Source organism: Engystomops pustulosus, chromosome 1 (genome assembly GCF_040894005.1).
Source record: "Engystomops pustulosus chromosome 1, aEngPut4.maternal, whole genome shotgun sequence".
In the NCBI taxonomy this organism is placed as follows: Eukaryota; Metazoa; Chordata; class Amphibia; order Anura; family Leptodactylidae; genus Engystomops; species Engystomops pustulosus.
The window spans coordinates 67,929,717-67,951,853 of record NC_092411.1 but is presented as its reverse complement, the minus strand read 5'-3'; the positions used below and the strand labels follow the sequence as shown (position 1 = coordinate 67,951,853).

The window sequence follows — 22,137 nt, the reverse complement described above, 5'->3', positions numbered from 1 at the left end:
CAGATAAATTAAGCCTGAAATCAGCTGTGAACCAACAGATCTGATACAGCATGCCCGTTTTACTGTTATACTATGAGGATCTTTCCTCTTGCCCCTCTACAAGTAAAAAGCAATTGGCCGTATGTCGTATGCAAATTAGTTGAGAAGTGTCCCACTGCCGGTGACCTCTGTAGTGTTTAGAAACTATGTATCATTTTAAATATGAGTCTCTGCTTTAAAAATGCACCAGGATTGCAGTCCTTGGTACTGTATGACTGCAGTTACAGACAGTTAATTGCATAGTTGGAAATGTGAGCTATAGATACAGTGGCAGTATGTCTGGTATCACACAGAACCAATTACCTGTTGTGTTTTTCAACGAGAGAGTCTCATCTTGAAGATGACAGAAGCATCTGGGTGTTATAGACCGCAAATAGCATTATCTAAAGTTGTACTTCCTCTTAAGACAATTAGCCTGATTCATCTCGAGCAAGATATGATTCTTTTTAAGCTCAACTGCTTAAAGGAAATCTACCATCAAAGTTAATCATTATAAACCAGGGACACTTACTCATAGAATGAGGCACTGTGACTGTGCTGATGATCTTATATTTGTTATCCATGGCCTCCTTCCTTCTAAAATCAACTTCTGAAATGATGCTAATGAGCCAGTAGGACTCTTGGGGGCATTACCAGAGTCCCTCTGTGCTGTAGCTTCACTGGCTGACCAGAAACAAATGGCTGTTAGTAGGCCAGGAGATAAGGATAGCCTTAACACAATAAAAAGATGATGGACCCTTGCAGAATAGCACAAGATAGCCGTCAAATGTTGAGTAACAAAGCTGTCTTGTGATCTCCTGGCTGTTATCTTAAATAGAAAAAACGTGTCAGTAAAAATTGACAGTAAACCAGTTTTAAGTCTGAAACCTTAACCAAAGCCTTGGAAGAAGGCAAAGTAAAGTCATCTCTTACATTTTGCCATGTAGAAATTCTCCAGGAAAATTATAGTGAGGGCATTTTAGGACATTATCACATTTTCTTATTATAAAACTATATGGTTCTACACAAGGAAGAAATCTCTACATGGAGACCGTATCATGTATGTAATAAAAGAGGACATTTGCAGTGCAAGGCTTTCTATGATGGTACAAACATAATAAATGGTAGCGAGTCTGCACTATGTGCTTCTTCTATTTTTACTCCTGGTAATTTGGTTATTTGTTGTGCCTCATATACCACAGACAGAGATTTAGTTCCACACAAAAAATTTTTCGGGACGTTAAACTCCCTTTTGTGAGATTTCATATGGAATGGGAAAGGGGCACTCATAAAATTAGAGAAATTATACACACGAATAGAAAAGGGGGGACTAGCAATCCCTGACCTCATGAGCTACTTTTTGGCTGCACAATGGGTAAATATTAATGACTGGGATAGGGAAATAATAAATTATATAATAGGGAGTAAATATGATTTTGTTAAGGTTTATGATATATGGGGAATATTGGAAACGGGGGTGTTTTATCGGGTAGAATTTAAAGCCCAATTTCCTAGTTGTGCTTTAATGCAGTGGGTATGGGAAATTATTAAATCAAAAATAGGGGGTAAAGGTTATTTAAGGATAGCACCGTTATGGGGATTTAAAAAAATATATGGTAGTTCCGACGGGCCAAACGAAGGTTTTAATAGAGTGAGGGTTACTATTTAGGCATCAGGTTATGATAAGGGGGACTTTGAAGTCGTATGATGTTTTGGCTGCAGATTTTGGTTTGGAGTTGAGGGATTTTTTATGCCCAATTGAGGAACGCCTTCAGTGTGAACCAGAGGGGTGACTACAGGGGGGAAGCGACATGTCCAATAGAAACATTGTGTTCTCGGCAGCTTAGGAAAAAAGGTTTAATATCCACGGTATATAAGATACTGGTAATAGATGAGAATACCCCCCCCCCCCCCCGTAAAGAAGGGCTATGAGAAATGGAAGAAAGATGTACCGGACTTATAAAATTACAAAAAAATCTGTCCTACACTGTTTCACAATTGTATATAATTCACAGAGTACATTACACACCAAAAAGACTGAACCAATTTGGGAAGGAGAAGGAAGAAAAATGTCCTAGGTGTGACCTGTTCGATGCAGATCTTGTTCATATGTTGTGGCACTGTCCAAAGCTGTATCGTTATTGGCTAGGAGTAGTAGACAGATTGCAGTCAGTATTTACCTTATATACTCGAGTATAAGCCTAGTTTTTCAGCACAAAAAATGTGCTGAAAAACCCAAATTCGGCTTATACTCGAGTCAAAAAAATAAATCAAAACTCACCTTTCCGTCGGCCCCCGTATATCTTCTGTGCCGCAGGGGCAGGGGCTGGCAGGCTATATACTCTGGGGCAGGGGCTGGCTATATACTGGGGAGGCTGTGACCAATGCATTTCCCACCCTCGGCTTATACTCGAGTCAATAGGTTTTCCCAGTTTTTTGTGGTAAAATTAGGGGCCTCGGCTTATACTCGAGTCGGCTTATACTCGAGTATATACGGGTAAGTGTGATATTCCAGGGAATATTCAGGTGTGTGTATTAGGCTCAAGAGTGGGTATTTTAGGACCATCAAGTCATAACAATTATATTAAAAGGTCTTTTTTTAGCAAGAAAGTTAATTTTACATTCTTGGAAGAATAGGGAACCACCCAAGGTAAAGGAATGGGAAGCAGGGGTAGACCTGCTGTGTTATGCAGAGAGGCAGGAGGCATTGGAGAGAGGTAGTAATCAGGAAAAATTCTGGGAGGAATGGATAAAAAGATCATGCTAAACTACAGAGAGTTCCCCGGTTTTTGATTTTTATTTATTTTTATTTTATTTTATTTTTTTTTAATATATATATATTTTTTGTATTAATTTTTTTTTTTGTCGCTAGAAAATGATATAAAGAATAACCTGTCAACCGCTAGAGGGAGGGATAAAGGAGGGTGGGAAAAAAGGAAATAGCTTAATGTGGTTTTGAAATTATGAAGGAGTGATACAACGATGAAAGAAAAAATGTTTTGAAGGTTTTTAATTGTAATGTGTCGTTTTGCTATAATAAAAGTTTATTAAAAAAAAAAAAAAGAGGACATTTGCAGTGCAAGGCTTTCTATGATGGTACAAACATAATAAATGGTAGCGAGTCTGTACTATGTGCTTCTTCTATTTTTACTCCTGGTAATTTGGTTATTTGTTGTGCCTCATGTACCACAGACAGAGATTTAGTTCCTCATACTATGTAAATATAAGTACAGGTGCATTCCATGAGTTTATATGTTTGTAATAGGCAGAATATGAGCCTTACTAAGATCCTGTTCATCTTTACAAAACAATAGAGACATGTTCCCATACCAAATGGATTATAGATGAAGCAAACTCCTAATCTTGTGTATAACATGTATAATATATAATCCACTCTGCTAAATTCCATTAATTCTTCGGTGAGCAAATAGACAGCAATGGATTCGTGAGACCGGGCACAATATCTGGTCAATATCTGTCAATTTCACCTCTACCTATCAAAATCTAAAACCCCACCCGATGCAGCAGTAGCGTAGGGATCAGAAATGCTCACAGCAGTGTATGAATGCATGCAGATATTCACCTTTTACTCATAAACCGAGGGTGCACCACAAGGAGCCATTATTTATGGTCGGTTCACATAATGGTATTTGTCAAATGCTGGGTCCAAAATCACTGCTACAAGGGTCTGGCAAAACTTACCGCTCATCTTATAGCACCTATATCCATATTCAGCCTCAAACCTAAAGGCTGTGGAGAAAAGAGGGGGAGTAGGAGGCCTACTAAATATAATGAAGTCAAAAGTGAAGCAGAGCGATGAAACCAATGTGTATGTGGCTCTCCTCTATCATGAAACTGCTTGGCTGCTGTTATATCCGTTTGCTCTAAGAACCAGTGGGCTGAGTGTTCGGACATATTTGTTTGAGCACTAGCATTTTGTCTTTGTCTGTCAAATCCTTTGCAAATCCTGGTGTAGGACCATAGATCTCTGTTGTGCCCTCTGACTCCTTTACAAATGGAAGTGATTGTAGTCATCTTTCTGCCCTGGGGATGATGCAACTGCAACTTCTAGTAGCTAAAAAATTAATATAACCATGCTACTCCATCATTACTGGAATGTAGTTCAATCATTTCATGACTGTGCAATGCCTGTTTGTCAGCCTCCTCTAACTTTTTCAGTGCATTGTCCACAGAGTCCATATTGTCCCATGAGGCTTTCAGTTTTGGAAAAGCTGCCTGTGTCTGGTCTGAAGTTGCTCAAATTGCTCAATGTTTCAATTGTACTGACCCAAAGTTTTCCTTACTAACGTCTTTCTGGGTTATCCCTGTGGTGTGATTGATTATGATAATCACTGATTATGATTTATTTGCAGTGTGCTAATTGCAGTATGTTCTGGTTAGAATATTTTAATATTCATGATTATTGTTAACTTTGTATTCTGCCACAAGCTAGAATCACAAGCCAAAGTTAAAGGGGTTCCTCCCATTGTGTGTAGAGATGTATGGATTATCTGAGAAGAAGTGTTTGTGGAGTGGTCTAACAGATTGGAGAGTGCTAAATCTAGTCCATCCCCAGAGTTGGGGGGGTCCACATATTTGTGTGGATTGTCATTAAAATTTATCCATATGAAAACTTGTTCACTTAGTAATACTGCACTCCAGAGTCTTCTCAATTCACTGAAGCTCCAATTATGGAAGGGCAGGTACAGTTATGTGTGAAAGTGCACGTGTGTTCATGTCTAAAAGTATTTACATTGGACTGAATCCGGATGAGGCGGTGGGTGGATTGTTATGGTGTTGTGAGTTTCTCAATGTTTGAAAATGGAAAATGTGGTGTTGGTGTTCTTAAAAAAAGATGATCTTAAAAAATACTTAAATCACATAAAATCATTTTTTTTGCAGTATGGTTCTCCCATCCTGACTCCAAGCTCTTACCTAAAACTCCCTGCTCCGCTGGGTACAGGAGAATGCACAGACAGTAACCCAGTAGGTAGGAGGTGCCCTTCTGATTATATTATATTGTCATTTTTTCCAATAAGTTTTATAAGTTTCTCCTATTATTTTACATGTTCTGTGTCTACGGATAAGAGTTGGACAGATACTTGTGCAGTGAATGTAAAAAGTTTTCTTTTTTAAAATAGATTTTCACCATGTTACATGTGATATAGAGCAGGGAAGGTTACATCTGCTTTAGGACGTACATTGTTCTCTGCCCATTCCCTATGTTTGCTAGCAGCTATATTAATGATGAGCAGAAATTTGCATGTAAATACTGAATGCATGACTTTATTTTATTAACAGGATTTTTGGAGAGCCAAGATTTCACATGTGTTCGAACCATACCTTTAGAAAATTGTTCAATCCCTGTCCTGACTCTTGCAACTTACAAAAACATTGAAGTGTTAACTGTGAGTACCTGAATGTATCCACATAATTCTATGTTATTTATGTAGATTGATCATGTTACATAGTACAATATTCTGAAATAAAATACAGTTTATGCTAGATAGAGGAGAAGGAGGAGGTGGAGGATCTGGGAGTTATGGCTCTTAGGTGAAAATGAAATAGAGGGATTGTTTGAAGTAAACAACTACCAGTTATACCCCACCATAATACCCCAAGCAGAGCAGCCCAACAAATCTCCCCATCTTCACCAAACACCATAGTGAGGACAAACCGCACACTTCCCCAGAAGCATCACAGATCAGCAAGTAGCTCAATCCTCTCAAAATATTACATGGGGGATTGCTTTTGACAACAGCTTTAATGTGATCAAGACTATTGGTCCTGTTGATGGCTTTGAAGCACTAAATATATACACTAAATGATTAATATATAGTAACAGGTTTTTCTTTGGTTGCTTGTTGATGGTTTCCCACCAGAATATTTAAACTGTAAAGGAATAAATTAGATTAGGATTTAGATGTGTTTTCAGACACGGTCAGGAAAAGGGAAATATATTGCACATAATGGATGTTTCAGTGATGTGACCTTTATCAACCATAGATAATATTATACATAGGCTAATACTTAATATTTAAAACCAGTCATAATTACTGTAAATACTCAAGTATGAGCCGACCCAACTGTAAGCCTAGGTACCTAATTTTATATAGCCAGCCAGCCTATGCCTCCCAGTATATAGCCAGCAGCCCCTGCCCCCAGTATAAAGCCAGCCAGCCCATGCCCCTCAGTATATAGCCAGCAGCCCCTGCCCCCAGTATATAGCCAGCCAGCTCATGCCCCCCACTATATAGCCAGCCAGCCCATGCCTCCCAGTATATAGCCAGCCAGCCCATGCCTCCCAGTATATAGCCAGCCAGCCCATGCCCCCAGTATATAGCCAGCCAGCCCATGCATCCCAGTATATAGCCAGCCAGCCCATGCCCCCAGTATATAGCCAGCCAGCCAGCCCATACCCCCAGTCTATAGCCAGCCCATGTCCCCTACTATATAGCCACCCCCCTGCACGAGGTATGCCCAGCCTATAAAAAATAAAGTGTGAAAGATGAGTTCATAGTTTTTTTTTATAGACTCGAGTATAAGCCAGCTTATACCCGAATATAAATGGTACGTGCACATAAACATAAATGTGAAGCCTATTTTTTGCATATTGCTTGTGGTCTTATCCTTTTTTTCTTTTTTCTCTCTTGGTAGGTGCCCTCTTCTCAAAACGCGGTAAGATTTTTTTGTTCAGGTTTTCTTAGTACCTAGCATTTGCTTTTTTCAGAAAATATGATGTTAATAATTATTTTTTGACGAGATAACAACGAGCATCATCCTTGTTGCAGTTTCCAGCATTCCTTCATAAGTTGCAGGCGCAAGGGTTTCCAGCCCTAAAACACTGGAGAGAAGACAGAAGCGGTTTGCTACTGTCTTCTCCTTTACTTACAACATAATGGAACTCTAGTGCTTCCACTGCCTATTATTGGACACGGCTGTCACTCTTGTCCCTGAAATGAAGAATTGCTGATCTTATTAAACTTATTGGGCACATTTACAAAGGGCTGTGCGCCAGTTTTCTGTCGGACTTTGCACGTTCTTTTTAGTGCAAACTGCTTGCGTCCCTTTTATAGCATCTGCACTAGGCAACGTGCGACACAAATTCTGGTGCTCATTCGGACTGTGCGGCAGATTTAACATGCAAAGTCCGACAGAAGTGTGTCGTATGCCCCATGTTAAAGGTGCACCCCAAAAAAACGGTGCACTCAGAGCTATAAATCGGTTGCCAGATTCATGAAGAACGTGTGCCAGAAATCCTGAATCTGACACCCACTGTACACTATATAGGAAAACAGCATTTAGTTAGTATATTTTCCCGTCAGGTTGTTCTTATAGATGTCCCAATAAAAAAGGAGGAAACATGGAAATATCCCCCACTGGCCTCTAATGACCTTGTAAGAGATACATGCATACAGAAAAAATTTAAATCAGTAGAAAAAAAAACCCTACTCGCATAAATCTCCCAATAGTCGCAGTTTACCCGAAACACTACACATTAATATATCAATATGACCATTGCACAATGCATTATTTTGGTTTTAATTTTCACTACAGCAAAAGCCATACTGATGTTTACATTGGCTAATCTATATCTGCATCTTCTGTTCCTGTAGTTCATCATATTTATCATAGTGATAAAGTTGGGTGTATCTTAAATAGTAAAAAATGTCTTTTTTACTATTATTATCAGTCCCCCTAGGTTGTTTATTCCTACACAATACTGCTATATTGTGTATATACAGTGGGTACAGAAAGTATTTAGACTACCGCATATACTCGTAATACCACCAAAACTTGGAAAACCGATTTGAATATAAGCCTGTAGTATATAGTCTGCCAGCTCCCTGTATTATATATCCTGCCAGCTCCCTGTAGTATATAGCCCATCAGCTCACTGTAGTATATAGCCTGCCAGCCCTCAGTAGTCTATAGCCTTCCAGCCCCCTGTATTATATAGCCTTCCAGCCCCCTATAATATATAGCCTTCCAGCCCCCTATAATATATAGCCAGCCAGCCCCCTATAGTATATAGCCAGCCAGGCTCCTGTAGTATATAGCCAGCCAGGCTCCTGTAGTATATAGCCAGCCAGGCTCCTGTAGTATATAGCCTGACAGCCCCCTGTAGTGTACAGCCTGACAGCCCCCTGTAGTGTACAGCCTGACAGCCCCCTGTAGTGTATAGCCTGACAGCCCCCTGTAGTGTATAGCCTGACAGCCCCCTGTAGTGTATAGCCTGACAGCCCCCTGTAGTGTATAGCCTGACAGCCCCCTGTAGTGTATAGCCTGACAGCCCCCTGTAGTGTATAGCCTGACAGCCCCCTGTAGTGTATAGCCTGACAGCCCCCTGTAGTGTATAGCCTGACAGCCCCCTGTAGTGTACAGCCTGTCTTCCCCCTGTGGTGTATAGCCTGTCTGCCCCCTGTGGTGTATAGCCTGTCTGCCCCCTGTGGTGTATAGCCTGTCTGCCCCCTGTGGTGTATAGCCTGTCTGCCCCCTGTAGTGTATAGCCTGACAGCCCCCTGTAGTGTATAGCCTGACAGCCCCCTGTAGTGTATAGCCTTCCAGCCCCCTATATTATATAGCCTTCCAGCCCCCTATAATATATAGCCTTCCAGCCCCCTATAATATATAGCCAGCCAGCCCCCTATAGTATATAGCCAGCCAGGCTCCTGTAGTATATAGCCAGCCAGGCTCCTGTAGTATATAGCCTGACAGCCCCCTGTAGTGTATAGCCTGTCTTCCCCCTGTAGTGTATAGCCTGACAGCCCCCTGTAGTGTATAGCCTGACAGCCCCTTGTAGTGTATAGCCTGACAGCCCCTTGTAGTGTATAGCCTGACAGCCCCTTGTAGTGTATAGCCTGACAGCCCCTTGTAGTGTATAGCCTGACAGCCCCTTGTAGTGTATAGCCTGACAGCCCCTTGTAGTGTATAGCCCGCCTGCCCCCTGTGGTGTATAGCCCGCCTGCCCCCTGTGGTGTATAGCCCGCCTGCCCCCTGTGGTGTATAGCCCGCCTGCCCCCTGTGGTGTATAGCCCGCCTGCCCCCTGTGGTGTATAGCCCGCCTGCCCCCTGTGGGGTATAGCCCGCCTGCCCCCTGTGGGGTATAGCCCGCCTGCCCCCTGTGGGGTATAGCCCGCCTGCCCCCTGTGGGGTATAGCCCGCCTGCCCCCTGTGGGGTATAGCCCGCCTGCCCCCTGTGGGGTATAGCCCGCCTGCCCCCTGTGGGGTATAGCCCGCCTGCCCCCTGTGGGGTATAGCCCGCCTGCCCCCTGTGGGGTATAGCCCGCCTGCCCCCTGTGGGGTATAGCCCGCCTGCCCCCTGTGGGGTATAGCCCGCCTGCCCCCTGTGGGGTATAGCCCGCCTGCCCCCTGTGGGGTATAGCCCGCCTGCCCCCTGTGGGGTATAGCCCGCCTGCCCCCTGTGGGGTATAGCCCGCCTGCCCCCTGTGGGGTATAGCCCGCCTGCCCCCTGTGGGGTATAGCCCGCCTGCCCCCTGTGGGGTATAGCCCGCCTGCCCCCTGTGGGGTATAGCCCGCCTGCCCCCTGTGGGGTATAGCCCGCCTGCCCCCTGTGGGGTATAGCTTGCCGGTAAAAAAAAATAAACTGACTACTCACCATTCCGACGGCCCTCAGAATGGTGAGTAGTCAGTTTATTTTTTTAATATATGTGAGTATAAGCCAAGTGGGGAATTTTCAGCACAAAATTTGTGCTGAAAATTCGGGCTTATACTCCATACCCGTACACACTGTACTCCATACCTGTACCCACTGTATACATATAAATAATAATTCCTTTATTTATATAGCGCGCACAGATCACACAGAGCTTGCCAAATCGGTCCCTGTCCCGAATGGAGCTCACAATCTAATCAACCTACCAGTATTTTTTGGAGTGTGGGAGGAAACCAGAGGATCCGGAGGAAACCCACACAAACACAGAGAGAACATACAAACTCTTTGCAGATGTTATGTGTGTGATTATGGGTGAAGGGGTTCGTTTACTGCAAAGAAGACATCACATTAGTTGATTTTCAGTGGATGAAAATGTTATATTAGTGGGTGAAGTTAATTGCTTTTGTTTCTGTAATGGCAGGAAGTTGATAACTTTGTCCACATGTTTACGTTTGTTCCTTTGTCATCTATTTAAAGGACATCTATCACCAGATCAAGAATTGTAAACCAAGCACACTGACATACTGGTGTGCGCCCCCTCTGGCAGGACCTGCTCTCTTATGCCCCTTTTTTTTAAGAAAAAGGGGCTTTGAAAATTATTCAAATGAGACTGAGGGGCTCCAGGCTCCATTAACTCCCATGGAGCCTGGAGCCCCTCAGGCTCATTTGCTTACTTTTAAAAGCTTTTTTTTCTTAAAAACTAGGGCATAAGAAGCTAAAAGAAGAGCAGGTCCTGCCAGAGGGGCGCACACACCAGTATGTCAGTGTGCTTGGTTTTGCAATCATTGATCTGGTGATAGATGTCCTTTAAAAAAGTTTTAAAGGGCTTCTTTCATTTCCTAGTCACTTATAAGCCAAGTGCCCTGCATAATGAGCATGTCATTGTTTCATCACAGTAGTACCTTGTGTACTATCAGGATCTTAGAAAAACCTATTTATAATTTTTTTTATGATTACAGATTAATGTGACTCTTCAGTCCATTACAATACACACTGTGGATGGTTCTGTCTTTCCTGGAAATCTTGGTGACTATTTTCCTTCCTATGACACGACTACGGGGGTTTGTAATGATGTTGTTCTCGGGGTAAGTACTCTTAAAATTACCTTGGCATTGAGGGAGAGTTTGATTCTTTGTTTATCACCCAAGATAAGTGGCAAAAGAGGCATCTGGCAGTTTTCCTCTGACACTATAGAGATAACGCTGTTGTAATACACCCCACTGGATTTTCTTTTATTTAAAAAGTGCTTTAAAGTGATATTTAAAATGTTACGCGCCCCAAAATAAGACCACTGAGAAGAACAACACTTCTTGCAAAAAATAAGCCCTTAACCAGATTTGTCAGACGAAAAATAAAAAAGTTATGCATATGAAAAGAGGGTGATTCTAAAATGAATAACATTTTCGCCAAATTACTTTTTATTCAGTAAAATAGCAAAATAATAATTTTAAAAATCTACATAAATGAGGTATTTTCGTAATCGTGGTGACCCATAGAATAAAAATAATATACTATTGTCAAAAAATATTACAATTTGTAGACCGCACCTCCATTTTGTTTTAACCCCTGTAAAACATTTTAAAAGTGCTTTTTCATATGGTGAGGGGTGTAGTCGAGCAGGTCCATCTTAATACGGGTTTTGGTGATTTTCCAAAAAATGTGAAAAATGGCCCCCAAATTCTGAGCCTCAAAACATTCTAGCAAAATGTGTGGAATCTTATAAAACCATGGCAACATAAAGCAGACATTTGGGAAATCTTTGTTATGAATTTATTTGGGTGCTATGACCATCTAAATAAAAAGTAGAGAATTTAGAACTTTGAAAATAAAGAATTTTTCCAAATTTCCATTTTTTTCATAACTAAACACAACTAACACAAAAGATAGCATCCGAATTTTTAAACTAAGTTGAAGTAGTGAATCTCTAAATCCCCTGGATATGTTCCAGAGCTGTGACCTCTTATAGTGGCAGATTTGGAAAATGGGGCCACGTCCTAGAGACCCCAAAGGGGTAAAAAGGCATGAAAATTGTGACAGAGGAACTTGGAAAGTTTTAACAAAGGATTGTATACTATAGCATGAGGCTGTTGCACAAACATCCTGCGCTTTCATCTGTACAGGGGAATGTATGAGAAATACAAGGTGAAAGTTCCTCTTCTCAGGCCTGATGCTTGTATGACATGAGCAGTGATGTTTATTTTACATAGCGCTCACTTATTTCTCCTTCCCAGGGAAGCTACTCCGTTACATATACCGATAAAGGTGAAATCACTAACATTGCTGGGTCTTTTATTCTTGGAGCCATTAATAAGAACAGCGTCCAGCAGAACTTCCAGATACGTTTCATTGAGGTACAGAATACTGAATTCTATCTAAAGAGCACCAGCCTCTTCTCCTGATTTGTCTATTTTTAGAAAATGAACCGTGTGAAGCATCTTTTCTTATAATTCCTCTCTGTACCTTTCTTCTGATATTCTTCCTTGAAATTTACTTGGGGGTTGTTCCTGCACATTCTCCCGAAGCAGCGCTGTCAGTGGTACACTTATTTCTGTACTTACAGTAGTTATCATGACAACAATATATGTGCAAAAACTGATTGAAATACTAAAACATAGGGGCTTATTTACTAAGAGTCAGCGGTCGCACTTTCGTTGGATTTTCCAACGTTTTGGGGGTTTTCGCGGCTGTGACAAATATCTAACTGGGGATTGTATCGCATGCGATCGCATTGTGGCGCAGCCGAGCTGGCTTTCATGCGACAGAAATCTGATTTGGACTGAGAACGGGATTTAAGATTCAAATTGTGTCCCAAGACGATGCACTTACATACATCGGGAAGAAGGTGAACTCCGATGGACCTAATTGGGGGAGTGACACATGCAGGATATCGGGCGCACGTTAGTGAATCGCGCCAGAATGCATTATCATCGGACACTCCCTACTTTGTGAACTCCTGGACGGGTAAGTAGATGTGCCCCATTGAGTCAATATTAGGGTAGCAGTCTCCACTGGTGTCCTCTGGGCCCTGGGGCAAGATTCCTTACAGGGCCCCCCTCTTATTAAAAAAAGCCTGCCTTTTATCCGAAGACTCCTGGAGTTTCCAAAGGAGCCGGCACGTTATAAACAATATAACTATAAGATATCCTTTTTTTTTTTTATGTCAAGCGCCACCTCTTTATCGCCAGGTAACCCCCTAATTTTGTTCCAAGTGCCCCCTTTTTCTTTTACAAGTACCACAGCCTGACGGACAGTGTTGGTGCAGCACTAGGGACAGTGCAGTTCTTTTAAATATTGAGAAACGCAGGCCCAGTTGTGGTCGCACTCCCTGGCACTCTTTATATATATTTTAACAATGTTACAGGGTTGCGGTTCCCGTGCCCTCAATAGTGCTGGTTAGTTGTGCGGCGTATACACAGCATGCATAGACTGCAGCTCACTATAGGTGATGTTCCCTCCTTCCTTCTTTCAAGGCAAGAGAATTTCCAAGGGTATAGGATTCTGGCTAACATGCTGCGACAAGAAATTATAGCCAGGTTATATAGCCAGGCATCTTAGACTGTAGTAAATTGGCAATACTAGAATACGGCTTAATCCTACAAATTCTTGCACAGTAAAATGAAATTTTCTCTTTATATATAGAGGCTTGGATTTGCAGATATCACTATAGTAGATATAACTACTGTAAGGGCCGGGTGTTGAATATCAGGGTTGCTTGGAGAATCCTAATGTCTTTTATATCATGATTACTGATCGTACTGATAGTTTTATAGTAGGATTACCATTTATGGCTTACGAGCTGTTACTTTGTGCTTCTGTTTGGAAAACGTACGACTGAACATTGGTGCAAGGGAGAGCACTTTACAGGAGACCGGCTTTTCCAGTGCTGTTCTTCTCACCTGAGATATCAGGTGATTAATGGAGGATTAGTATTCTATATAGTTTTCCCTGTCAAATCATTAACCTGACATAGAAACAGTTGCCGATTGCTCAAAGCCGTTGGTACAGATTGTGTGTCTGGTGTAAATACCATGTTCTTAGCTGAAAGAATGGGAAATGCTAAAGCAACACAGTCAACAATGTCTTATTGACCAAAGAATTATCCATCAAACCACAGCATTAACCCTCTGTTCTGTTACAGAATGGCACCGCCCCCAGCCCTCTCAGCGGGAATCCAGGCTATGTATTTGGGCTTCCTGTGGTCGCTGGCTTCAAATTGTCACAATATCCTTTCTAAATTTGAAGTCTAAGTAATATAATTGTTCCGTCTTTGTGGGTTACATGGTTGGTGTTATTGTTTGCAAGATTATTAGGTTTAATCTGGTTGGACATATGTGATATATTGAATTGATGTTGTCCTCACAATCATCTATTCTCTAAATCTGCTGAAATTTATCCCTGAAACTGTCACTGTAAGGGAAATATAAGCAATCATACATGTCGGCCATGTACTGTCCAGATGGGCTGGTACCTCCTACGAGTGCTGTAAGTATGCTATTCTATCCATGACAACTAGGCTCTTCAACTTGATTCTTTCTCCACTTGCGATTGGTGGTGATGGCCATTGTGCTTTCAGTGCAAACACGCACCCATGTAGTTATCTCTATTTACTAAATACATTATTAAAAGCACAATTCCACAACCGGCTATGGATTGAGGTGAAAGGTCTACTAGAAGTACAACAATGTCAAAAGTTGCACAACTTGAGACTGCTCCCTAGTCTTAAACCTGAAGCCACAATGGGTATTGAAAAGACCTGTCACTTCTAGAATATTACTAAAATCCCCTTCCATTTATTAAAGGGGATGTAAAATAAAATAATGATGTCCAAATGTATCTCAGCTGTAAAAAAAAAAAAAAAAAATCCACATTGGATTAAGTGCTAATGATCTACTATGTCGAGACGTGTCCATCACATGGCCAGGACGGGCAAAGCAACACAGGAGCAGGAATTTGTAATCATTGAGGAGATTATGACACTTTTTATTAAGGAAAATGAAGACATTCTGAAAATCATTATATTTTAAGCAGGATAGAAAATATAAAACAATAGCTATATAGAGGAATAAATGTCTTCCAGACCTAATAGAGCACAGATGATAGAACATGTTCTGTCTTTTCCGTGTGTACGGTGCGGTACAAACTTGTGGCCATATATATGACCCCATGATATGCTCTTAAAACCCATCTTTGAAATCTCCTCCCATCATCCGGCAAACACCAGATAGATACCAAGCTCCAGGCTTCTCTGCAGTCACATTCACAGGTTAAAGTGTAACATCCTGAGTTATCTTGGCCTGCAGGAGGAGAAAGAAGGTAGGGATGTGGACAGACCTGGACTAACATTGGAGCTCCTGCTCTAGGCCCCATCATTCTTCCTTTTCAGGAGACCCTGGAGGGAAGCTACAATGATAATCCAAATTTCCCCTCCTTCTTTCTACTGTATTTGTTTCCACAGGAAGCCAATAGGATTGACATCTGACAATGCGGGGAGCTACAAGTTACTGCTTTAATTGCCATGTTGGCACTTTGCGAAAAATAAGTGGGTTTTGTTAACAGTTTGGGCACTCACACTTCATTACTGCCCTAGACTAAAGCACAATTTGCAACCAGTTAATGGCCCTCATTGAGGTCTATGGCACCTGATCATAATATAGTGGGAACTCTGTGCATCACTGCACTATGACAGAGCTGGGCAACTGCAGTACAGTACTTTATATGATGGTCATGTGTGTCTTCTCCTTAACAAGCGTGTATAAATCAGGTATTATTCAGAGCACCAACAGATATGGGCAACTGACTCTGCTTAAGAGCTCCAGTGATCCAAACTGTTTAGCAGAGGAAGGAAGCAGGACGCCCGTGCTTTTTGGTTATAACATGATGTCCGGCTGCAGATTACAGTAAGGAAACTTTATACTGGACTTTTAATGCGAATACAGGAGAATTTGAGAGTGTCTTTATTATTAAAGGGGTTTTCCCACGAGGTAGTCCTTTTCCACAGGATGGGGGTCTTGTTGATGAGACCCCCACAGATCACGAGAATGGGGGGGGTCCAATGTACCTACGTCGGACTCCTCGTCACTCCCCAAGATGAACGGAGCAGCAGGTCGTTCATCTCTATGGAGCAGACGCAGTTTGCCAAGCTGCTCTGCTCATCTCAGGGACCGACAGGGGTACATCGCCCCTCCCCCCTCGTTTTAGTGATCTGTAGAGGTCTCATTACTGAGACCCCTACCGATCAGCCAGTTAGGCCCTATCCGTTTCATGGGAAAAACCCTTTAATAGATGGAAATTATGCAATGTGTTTGTTCCCCATAAGCATTGAGAGGAACAGTTACTTCCTTTCCTTAGGTTGTTTGACTTGAAAAGTATATATTTCATTATTTAATGGTTGTATGTTGTTTCATGTTTCCAGAGTTTGTTAAATATTACTAGTCACATTTTAATAAAATTGCTTATCACATTTTCACATGATAAATCAGGAGTAAGTTGTCTGAAGTGAAAAATTGACCAAAAAAAAAGAAAAGCATTTCCACTCGCTCGCTCAGTTTTGGCTTGTGATTCTAAGTGGCTAGTGAACTTAAGTGAGTTGAAAAAAGCAGAGATTTGTGTGTGTTAAGAGTGAATCTGTTGTTTGGGTGATTGTGGACTGTGTATATAGGTAATAGCAAGGCACTTTTCTTAGTGTCACAATTTAAATAGATTTTTTTTTCCTTTCTTTGCCTGGTCTGCTAATTGGGAGGAGGGATTAGTGTTCACACCTGATAAATTAAGGTCTAGCAACTCACTTTTGAGCTCGCTCAGTTTTGGCTTGTGATTCTAAGTGGCTAGTGAACTTAAGTGGAGTTGAAAAAAGCGGAGTTTGAAAAAGAGAATTCCACAGAACTGTAAGTAACCTACATTTTATATCTCTTGATTTATATACTCATCACAGTTTTGTTACTAGGATATGGCTAGCAAGATTGGTGGTATGCTCCAGTGCACACTCTGCCGCATGTATACACTGCTGGAGCAAGAGTTCCAGGGTGAATACCGCTGTGACAGATGTGCCCATATTTTTCTACTGGAAGCTCGTGTTAGAGATCTGGAGGAAGATATTGCACGGCTGCGAGCAATTGACAATCTTGAGAGGAGTATGCTGCTCACTGAGCAAGCAATAAGCGGGGTAGAAGTGGAGGGGGGAGAGGAAAGCCAGCAGGGCCAGGTGGGTAGCTGGGTTACTGTAAATAGAGGGGGTAGGAAGGGGACAAAGAAAAGGAAGGCCAACTCTGACTCTGAACATCCAAGCAAAATTGCAAAATTGTGCAATGATGTAAGGACGTCAGTGTCAGAAATGGCAGCCCTAGCGGATTCTGCTCTCCCTCACAGCCGGGGGAGCAGACCAGCTAGTAGTAGGGTGGATGGGAGTGCAGGCAAGCCAAGGCAGCTAGTGGTTGTAGGGGACTCTATAATCAGGAAGACTGATAGAATTATTTGTCGCCAAGACCGCCTCAACCGAATGGTTTGCTGTCTCCCTGGTGCCAGGGTTCGGCATGTGGTGGAAAGGGTGGATAAATTACTGGGTGGGGCTGGGGATGACCCAGCTGTCGTGGTCCATGTTGGTACCAATGACAGAATAGATGGTAGGTGGAGGAGCCTGAAGAATAATTTTAAAGAATTAGGTTCAAAGCTTAAGGAAAGGACCTCCAAGGTAGTATTCTCCGGAATCCTACCTGTGCCATGCGCTACACAAAGCAGACAGCGGGAGCTCAGGGAGTTAAATGCATGGCTCAGATCCTGGTGTAGAGCAGAGGGATTTGGGTTTCTAGAGCATTGGGCTGACTTTTCACTGGGGTACAAGCTGTTTTCTGCAGATAACTTGCACCTAAGTGGAAGGGGGGCTGCTGTGCTGGGGGAGAAGATCCTAGCAGGGGTGGCAGAGTATTTAAACTAGGATCGGGGGAGGAGGAAAAGGAAGACACTGAAGGGGTAGACAGGTCAGAGAGGGGGCAGGTTATGTTGGTGGGTGGTGATGTGGGCTGTGTATGGGGGCCTAAGGCAGTGGATAAGGAGATCCACAAGTTGCAGAACAGTGGTGAGGATATATGTGCCAGTAAAATTACTTTAAATCACATAAATAACTGTGGAAAATTAAATTGTATGTTCACAAATGCCAGAAGTATCACAGGCAAAATGGGCGAGCTTGAGGCTCTGATATTAGAGGAACAGTTAGATGTTGTTGGTGTAGCAGAGACATGGCTCGATGCATCGCATGATTGGGTTGTTAATATTCAAGGTTTTACACTCTTTCGGAAAGACAGGGCAAATAGGAGGGGAGGTGGTGTATGTCTGTATGTCAGAAGAGACTTAAAAGCGATTGTGAATGAGTCAGTGGTCTCAGAGTGTGAGGAGGCTGAAACTTTGTGGGTGGAAATTCAAAGCCAAGAGAGCTTTGAGAAAATTATTTTTGGTGTAATTTATAGACCCCCTAACATCTCTGAGGAAATAGAGGGACACCTATATAAACAGATGGAGCGGGCTGCACAGGAGGGGACCGTAGTGATAATGGGAGACTTTAACTTTCCAAATATAAATTGGGGTCAGGGCTCGTCTTCATCTATGAAGGGGAGACATTTTATGAACTTTCTTCAGGATAATTTTATGGTGCAGCTTGTAGAAGATCCCACAAGAGGTGACGCATTGTTGGACCTTGTGATTTCTAACAATGAGGAGATTGTCCAAAATGTCAGTATCAGGGAACCCCTTGGGAACAGCGATCATAATATAATTATTTTCCTCTTAAACTTTAAAAAGCAGAAACAGGTGGGAAAATCAAAAACTTTGAATTTTAAGAGGGCTAATTTCCAAAAATTCAGGGCTGCAATAGAGGATATAGACTGGGATCAGATTCTGTCACATGGTGATACTAATGTTAAATGGGAGAAATTCAAATCTATCCTGGGTTTTTATACTTCTAAATTTATTCCAATAGGTAACAAGTATAGACGGGCTAGATTACACCCCGCGTGGCTTACAGCTACAGTTAAAAGGGCAATTAATGAGAAAAAGAGGGCATTTAAAAAATATAAATCTGACGGGTCACCAGAGGCTTTCAGTACTTACAAAAAAACTTACCAAAATCTGTAAAAAAGAAATCAAATCAGCCAAAATACAAAATGAAAGACAGGTGGCTAAAGATAGCAAAACAAATCCCAAGAAATTTTTTAGGTATATCAACGCAAAAAAAAATGGGTCAGAACAGGTTGGACCCCTTTATTCTGAAAATGGGGCATCGGTGACTGGAGACCAAGAGAAGGCGGAGTTACTTAATAGGTTTTTTAGCTCCGTTTATACAATAGAAGAGAGAACTTCTGACGTGGGTGGTGCCAGTGCAGGTCATGCACCCTGTAATATACTAGACTGGCTAAATGTAGACATTATCCAATCTAAGCTCAATAAAATCAATGTGTACAAAGCTCCTGGACCAGATGGGTTACACCCCAGAGTTCTTAAAGAACTCAGTTCTGTTATTGCTGTACCGCTGGCTAAAATCTTCAGGGATTCCGTAATGTCTGGTGTGGTGCCAAGTGACTGGCGCAAGGCAAATGTGGTGCCAATATATAAAAAGGGCTCTAGAACTTCGCCTGGCAATTACAGGCCTGTAAGCTGGAGCTGGAGAGGGTTCAACGTAGAGCCACAAAAATGATAAGGGGTATGGAGGGTCTTGGTTATGAGGAAAGATTAAAACAACTAGATTTATTTAGTCTGGAAAAGAGACGACTACGAGGGGACATGATTAATTTATTTAAATATATGAATGGTCCATACAAAAAATATGGTGGTAAGTTGTTTCAGATTAGATCAAATCAAAAGACGAGGGGCACTGTCTCCGTTTGGAGAAATCAAGGTTTAATCACCGGAGGCGACAGGGCTTTTTTACTATGAGAACGGTCAATCTGTGGAATAGCCTGCCTCAGGCGCTGGTCACAGCAGGGACAGTAGAGCGCTTCAAGAAGGGTCTAGATGCCTTTTTACACCTAAATAACATTGATGGTTATGTTCTATAGAATTGTTTCCCCTAAATCCCTTCCTCATCCAATCCCTTCCCTTCCTTGGTTGAACTTGATGGACAAGTGTCTTTTTTCAACCGTATAAACTATGAAACTATGAAACTCAAATCCAGGAATGTAAAACATGATGCATCTCAATGAGCTGATATTTAGTAAATTGTTTCTCATTGACCGTGGCCCAAGCTTTCTATCAACCAAAGCATCTGCACAGCTTCTAGCCTGACCATAATATTCATTTTAAAATGATATGATTCTGCTACATTAACATTTCATTTTCTTGGTTTCCCCTTTAGAGTTAATTATACTGGCACTGAATTGTGTAAGCTTGCGGGCGCTGCCATTCTGAACGTGCTACGAGGACAACAGTTTCCAAACTATGTGGCACAATTTGGAAATTCTCAGCCTGAAAATGTTTTAGACTGGGTACCTATTAATGTCATTACCACAGATCACGCTGCAGTTCAGGTAAATTTCCCTTGTCCCAATAAAGTAGAATTACATACTATTAACACATTAAGGCCCCTTTCAGACAAACATTTTAATACAACTTGAATGGCTGTTTTGTCCACTGGACCATAATGTTGGCAGAAAAAACATAGAGCATGCTTTCAGTGTCCCGCTGCATGGCTTCCTATGGAGAGTGGAGGGGTGATGATCACTACTCACGCCTCCTCTTCTCCAGATGGCCGTATGCTACACCCGGGCCCCAGCCGGGGCGTAGCAAACATTCGCCTGAAAGAAGCCTAATACAATAGAAAATTTTGGTAGCATAAGTTCTGTTTACCCATAATTCTTACCCATTGAAATTAATTAAACAGAAAACACAAACAAACATAACAGTGTGCCCGTGGTCTACAGGGTGTGTCCCTCAATATTCACGTTGGAAATTAGATTTTGACACAGATTTTTTAGTTGGAAAACCAATGTCAAAAAAAGTACTGCCCAAGAACATACCCCAAAGCAAACCACACAGTTTTATTTATATAGCGGCATCAAATTCTGTAGCGCTTTACATATCGTACTAAAGTAATAGTACAATTTTTTTTTGCTACTTTTTATAACTGTAAGGCAATATTCACACGGCCATTTGGGGACACGGCAATGGGTGCACGGCGGGGTATGGAGCGGTACAGTGCAGCAGCATAGCATTCTGTACGTGGGGAAAACATAGGACAAGTCCTTTCTTTCCCAGTTATGCGGTGCCGTGCGCCATAGATCTCCAGCCCCTCCTCCTCTCCGGTGCGCCCGCTGTGCTGCGGTACGGCGGGCACATGTTCATGTGAATACGCCCTTAGAAAATCTACACATCCTACACAGATTCTTGTCCATTAGGGGAATCGGCACTTGCTGCATATGCTCCATTACTTTCACAGATGCATTTGCTTCATTGGCTCTGAAAATTGGTCCATGAAAATGGGTCTGGCAGTCCAATCCACATTTTCAGATCAGAGATTGATGCATATTAGGCCTGGGTGCATGTAACCTTAATTTTCAGCTGTTTATAAAAAAAGGATTTTTTTGCTTGGCATGTAGAGTGCTTTTCTTTTAGACTGTTACTTATAATGTGTTTTTATTTAAGGGTATGTGCAAAATCCCAGTTTCTTTGGAACTAAAAGTGAAATGGACAAAGTACGGCTCTTTGGTGAACCCACAGGCACAGATTGTGAATGTGGAAGAGAGAATAACCTATGCTTCTTTCCCAGTAAGTAGGACTCTAGCTGGTCACTACCCTCTGGTATAGTAAGGGCTCATTATGGCTACATAAACATATGTATAAGGCTTCTAAATGCACATGTTTTGTTCACAGAATAATCTGCAAGGTGTAAGATTTGTACAGATCTCCTCCGCTGTGACGTTTGTCGACGTGTCACAGCCAGCAAGTCCTGGCTACAAAGCTCAGCCGACCATTGATGCTAAGTTGCCCTTTGATTTCTTCCTTCCATTTCTATAAATGCACAGGTAAAACATTAGTGGGACATCAGTCTCGCCTCTTCAAATATTAATAGAGAACTGTAAATGATTGTGTCGTGTTTCTTCCCTTCTTGCAGTAAAATCAAATTAAATAGGCCATCATCTTCCCCCATGGTTGTCAGTCTGCATTCATTCTAATCATAAGACCCTTAATGCAAACTTGTCACCAACAATGTCATTTTTGACAGGTGACAGGTTTAAAAAGCCTAAGCCAGTGATGGCTAACCTATGGCACTGGTGCCAGAGGTGGCACTCAGAGCCCTTTCTGTGGGCACTCAGGCCATCACCAGAGATGACTCCAGGTATCTTCCTGCAGTCTCAGACAGCCCAGGACTTGCTGTGCACAGAGCTATTTTAAAGTGACAGCTCTACCTGGGACTATTTTCTGCTTTATTGGTGTCCTCAGGTGCTGGTATCAATGAAAAC

The 22,137-nt window shown here is 42.0% G+C and overlaps 1 protein-coding gene across 2 annotated transcripts in view; it reads left to right on the top strand.

Annotated features, from left to right (window-relative positions):
- Positions 1 to 22,137, top strand: part of TCTN1 (tectonic family member 1) — a 31,377-nt gene that overhangs the window by 8,002 nt on the left and 1,238 nt on the right. For both annotated transcript variants that reach the window (XR_011854313.1, XM_072143116.1), the window contains exons 5-14: positions 4,921 to 5,008; positions 5,320 to 5,426; positions 6,676 to 6,696; positions 10,654 to 10,779; positions 11,926 to 12,045; positions 13,833 to 13,917; positions 15,453 to 15,591; positions 20,034 to 20,205; positions 21,320 to 21,442; positions 21,548 to 21,699. Coding sequence is in view for 1 of the 2 variants with exons in the window: in XM_072143116.1 (XP_071999217.1) it covers positions 4,921 to 5,008; positions 5,320 to 5,426; positions 6,676 to 6,696; positions 10,654 to 10,779; positions 11,926 to 12,045; positions 13,833 to 13,917; positions 15,453 to 15,591; positions 20,034 to 20,205; positions 21,320 to 21,442; positions 21,548 to 21,691 (1,125 nt within the window). In the remaining variant the exon portion in view is untranslated. The remainder of the gene's footprint in view (positions 1 to 4,920; positions 5,009 to 5,319; positions 5,427 to 6,675; positions 6,697 to 10,653; positions 10,780 to 11,925; positions 12,046 to 13,832; positions 13,918 to 15,452; positions 15,592 to 20,033; positions 20,206 to 21,319; positions 21,443 to 21,547; positions 21,700 to 22,137) is intronic.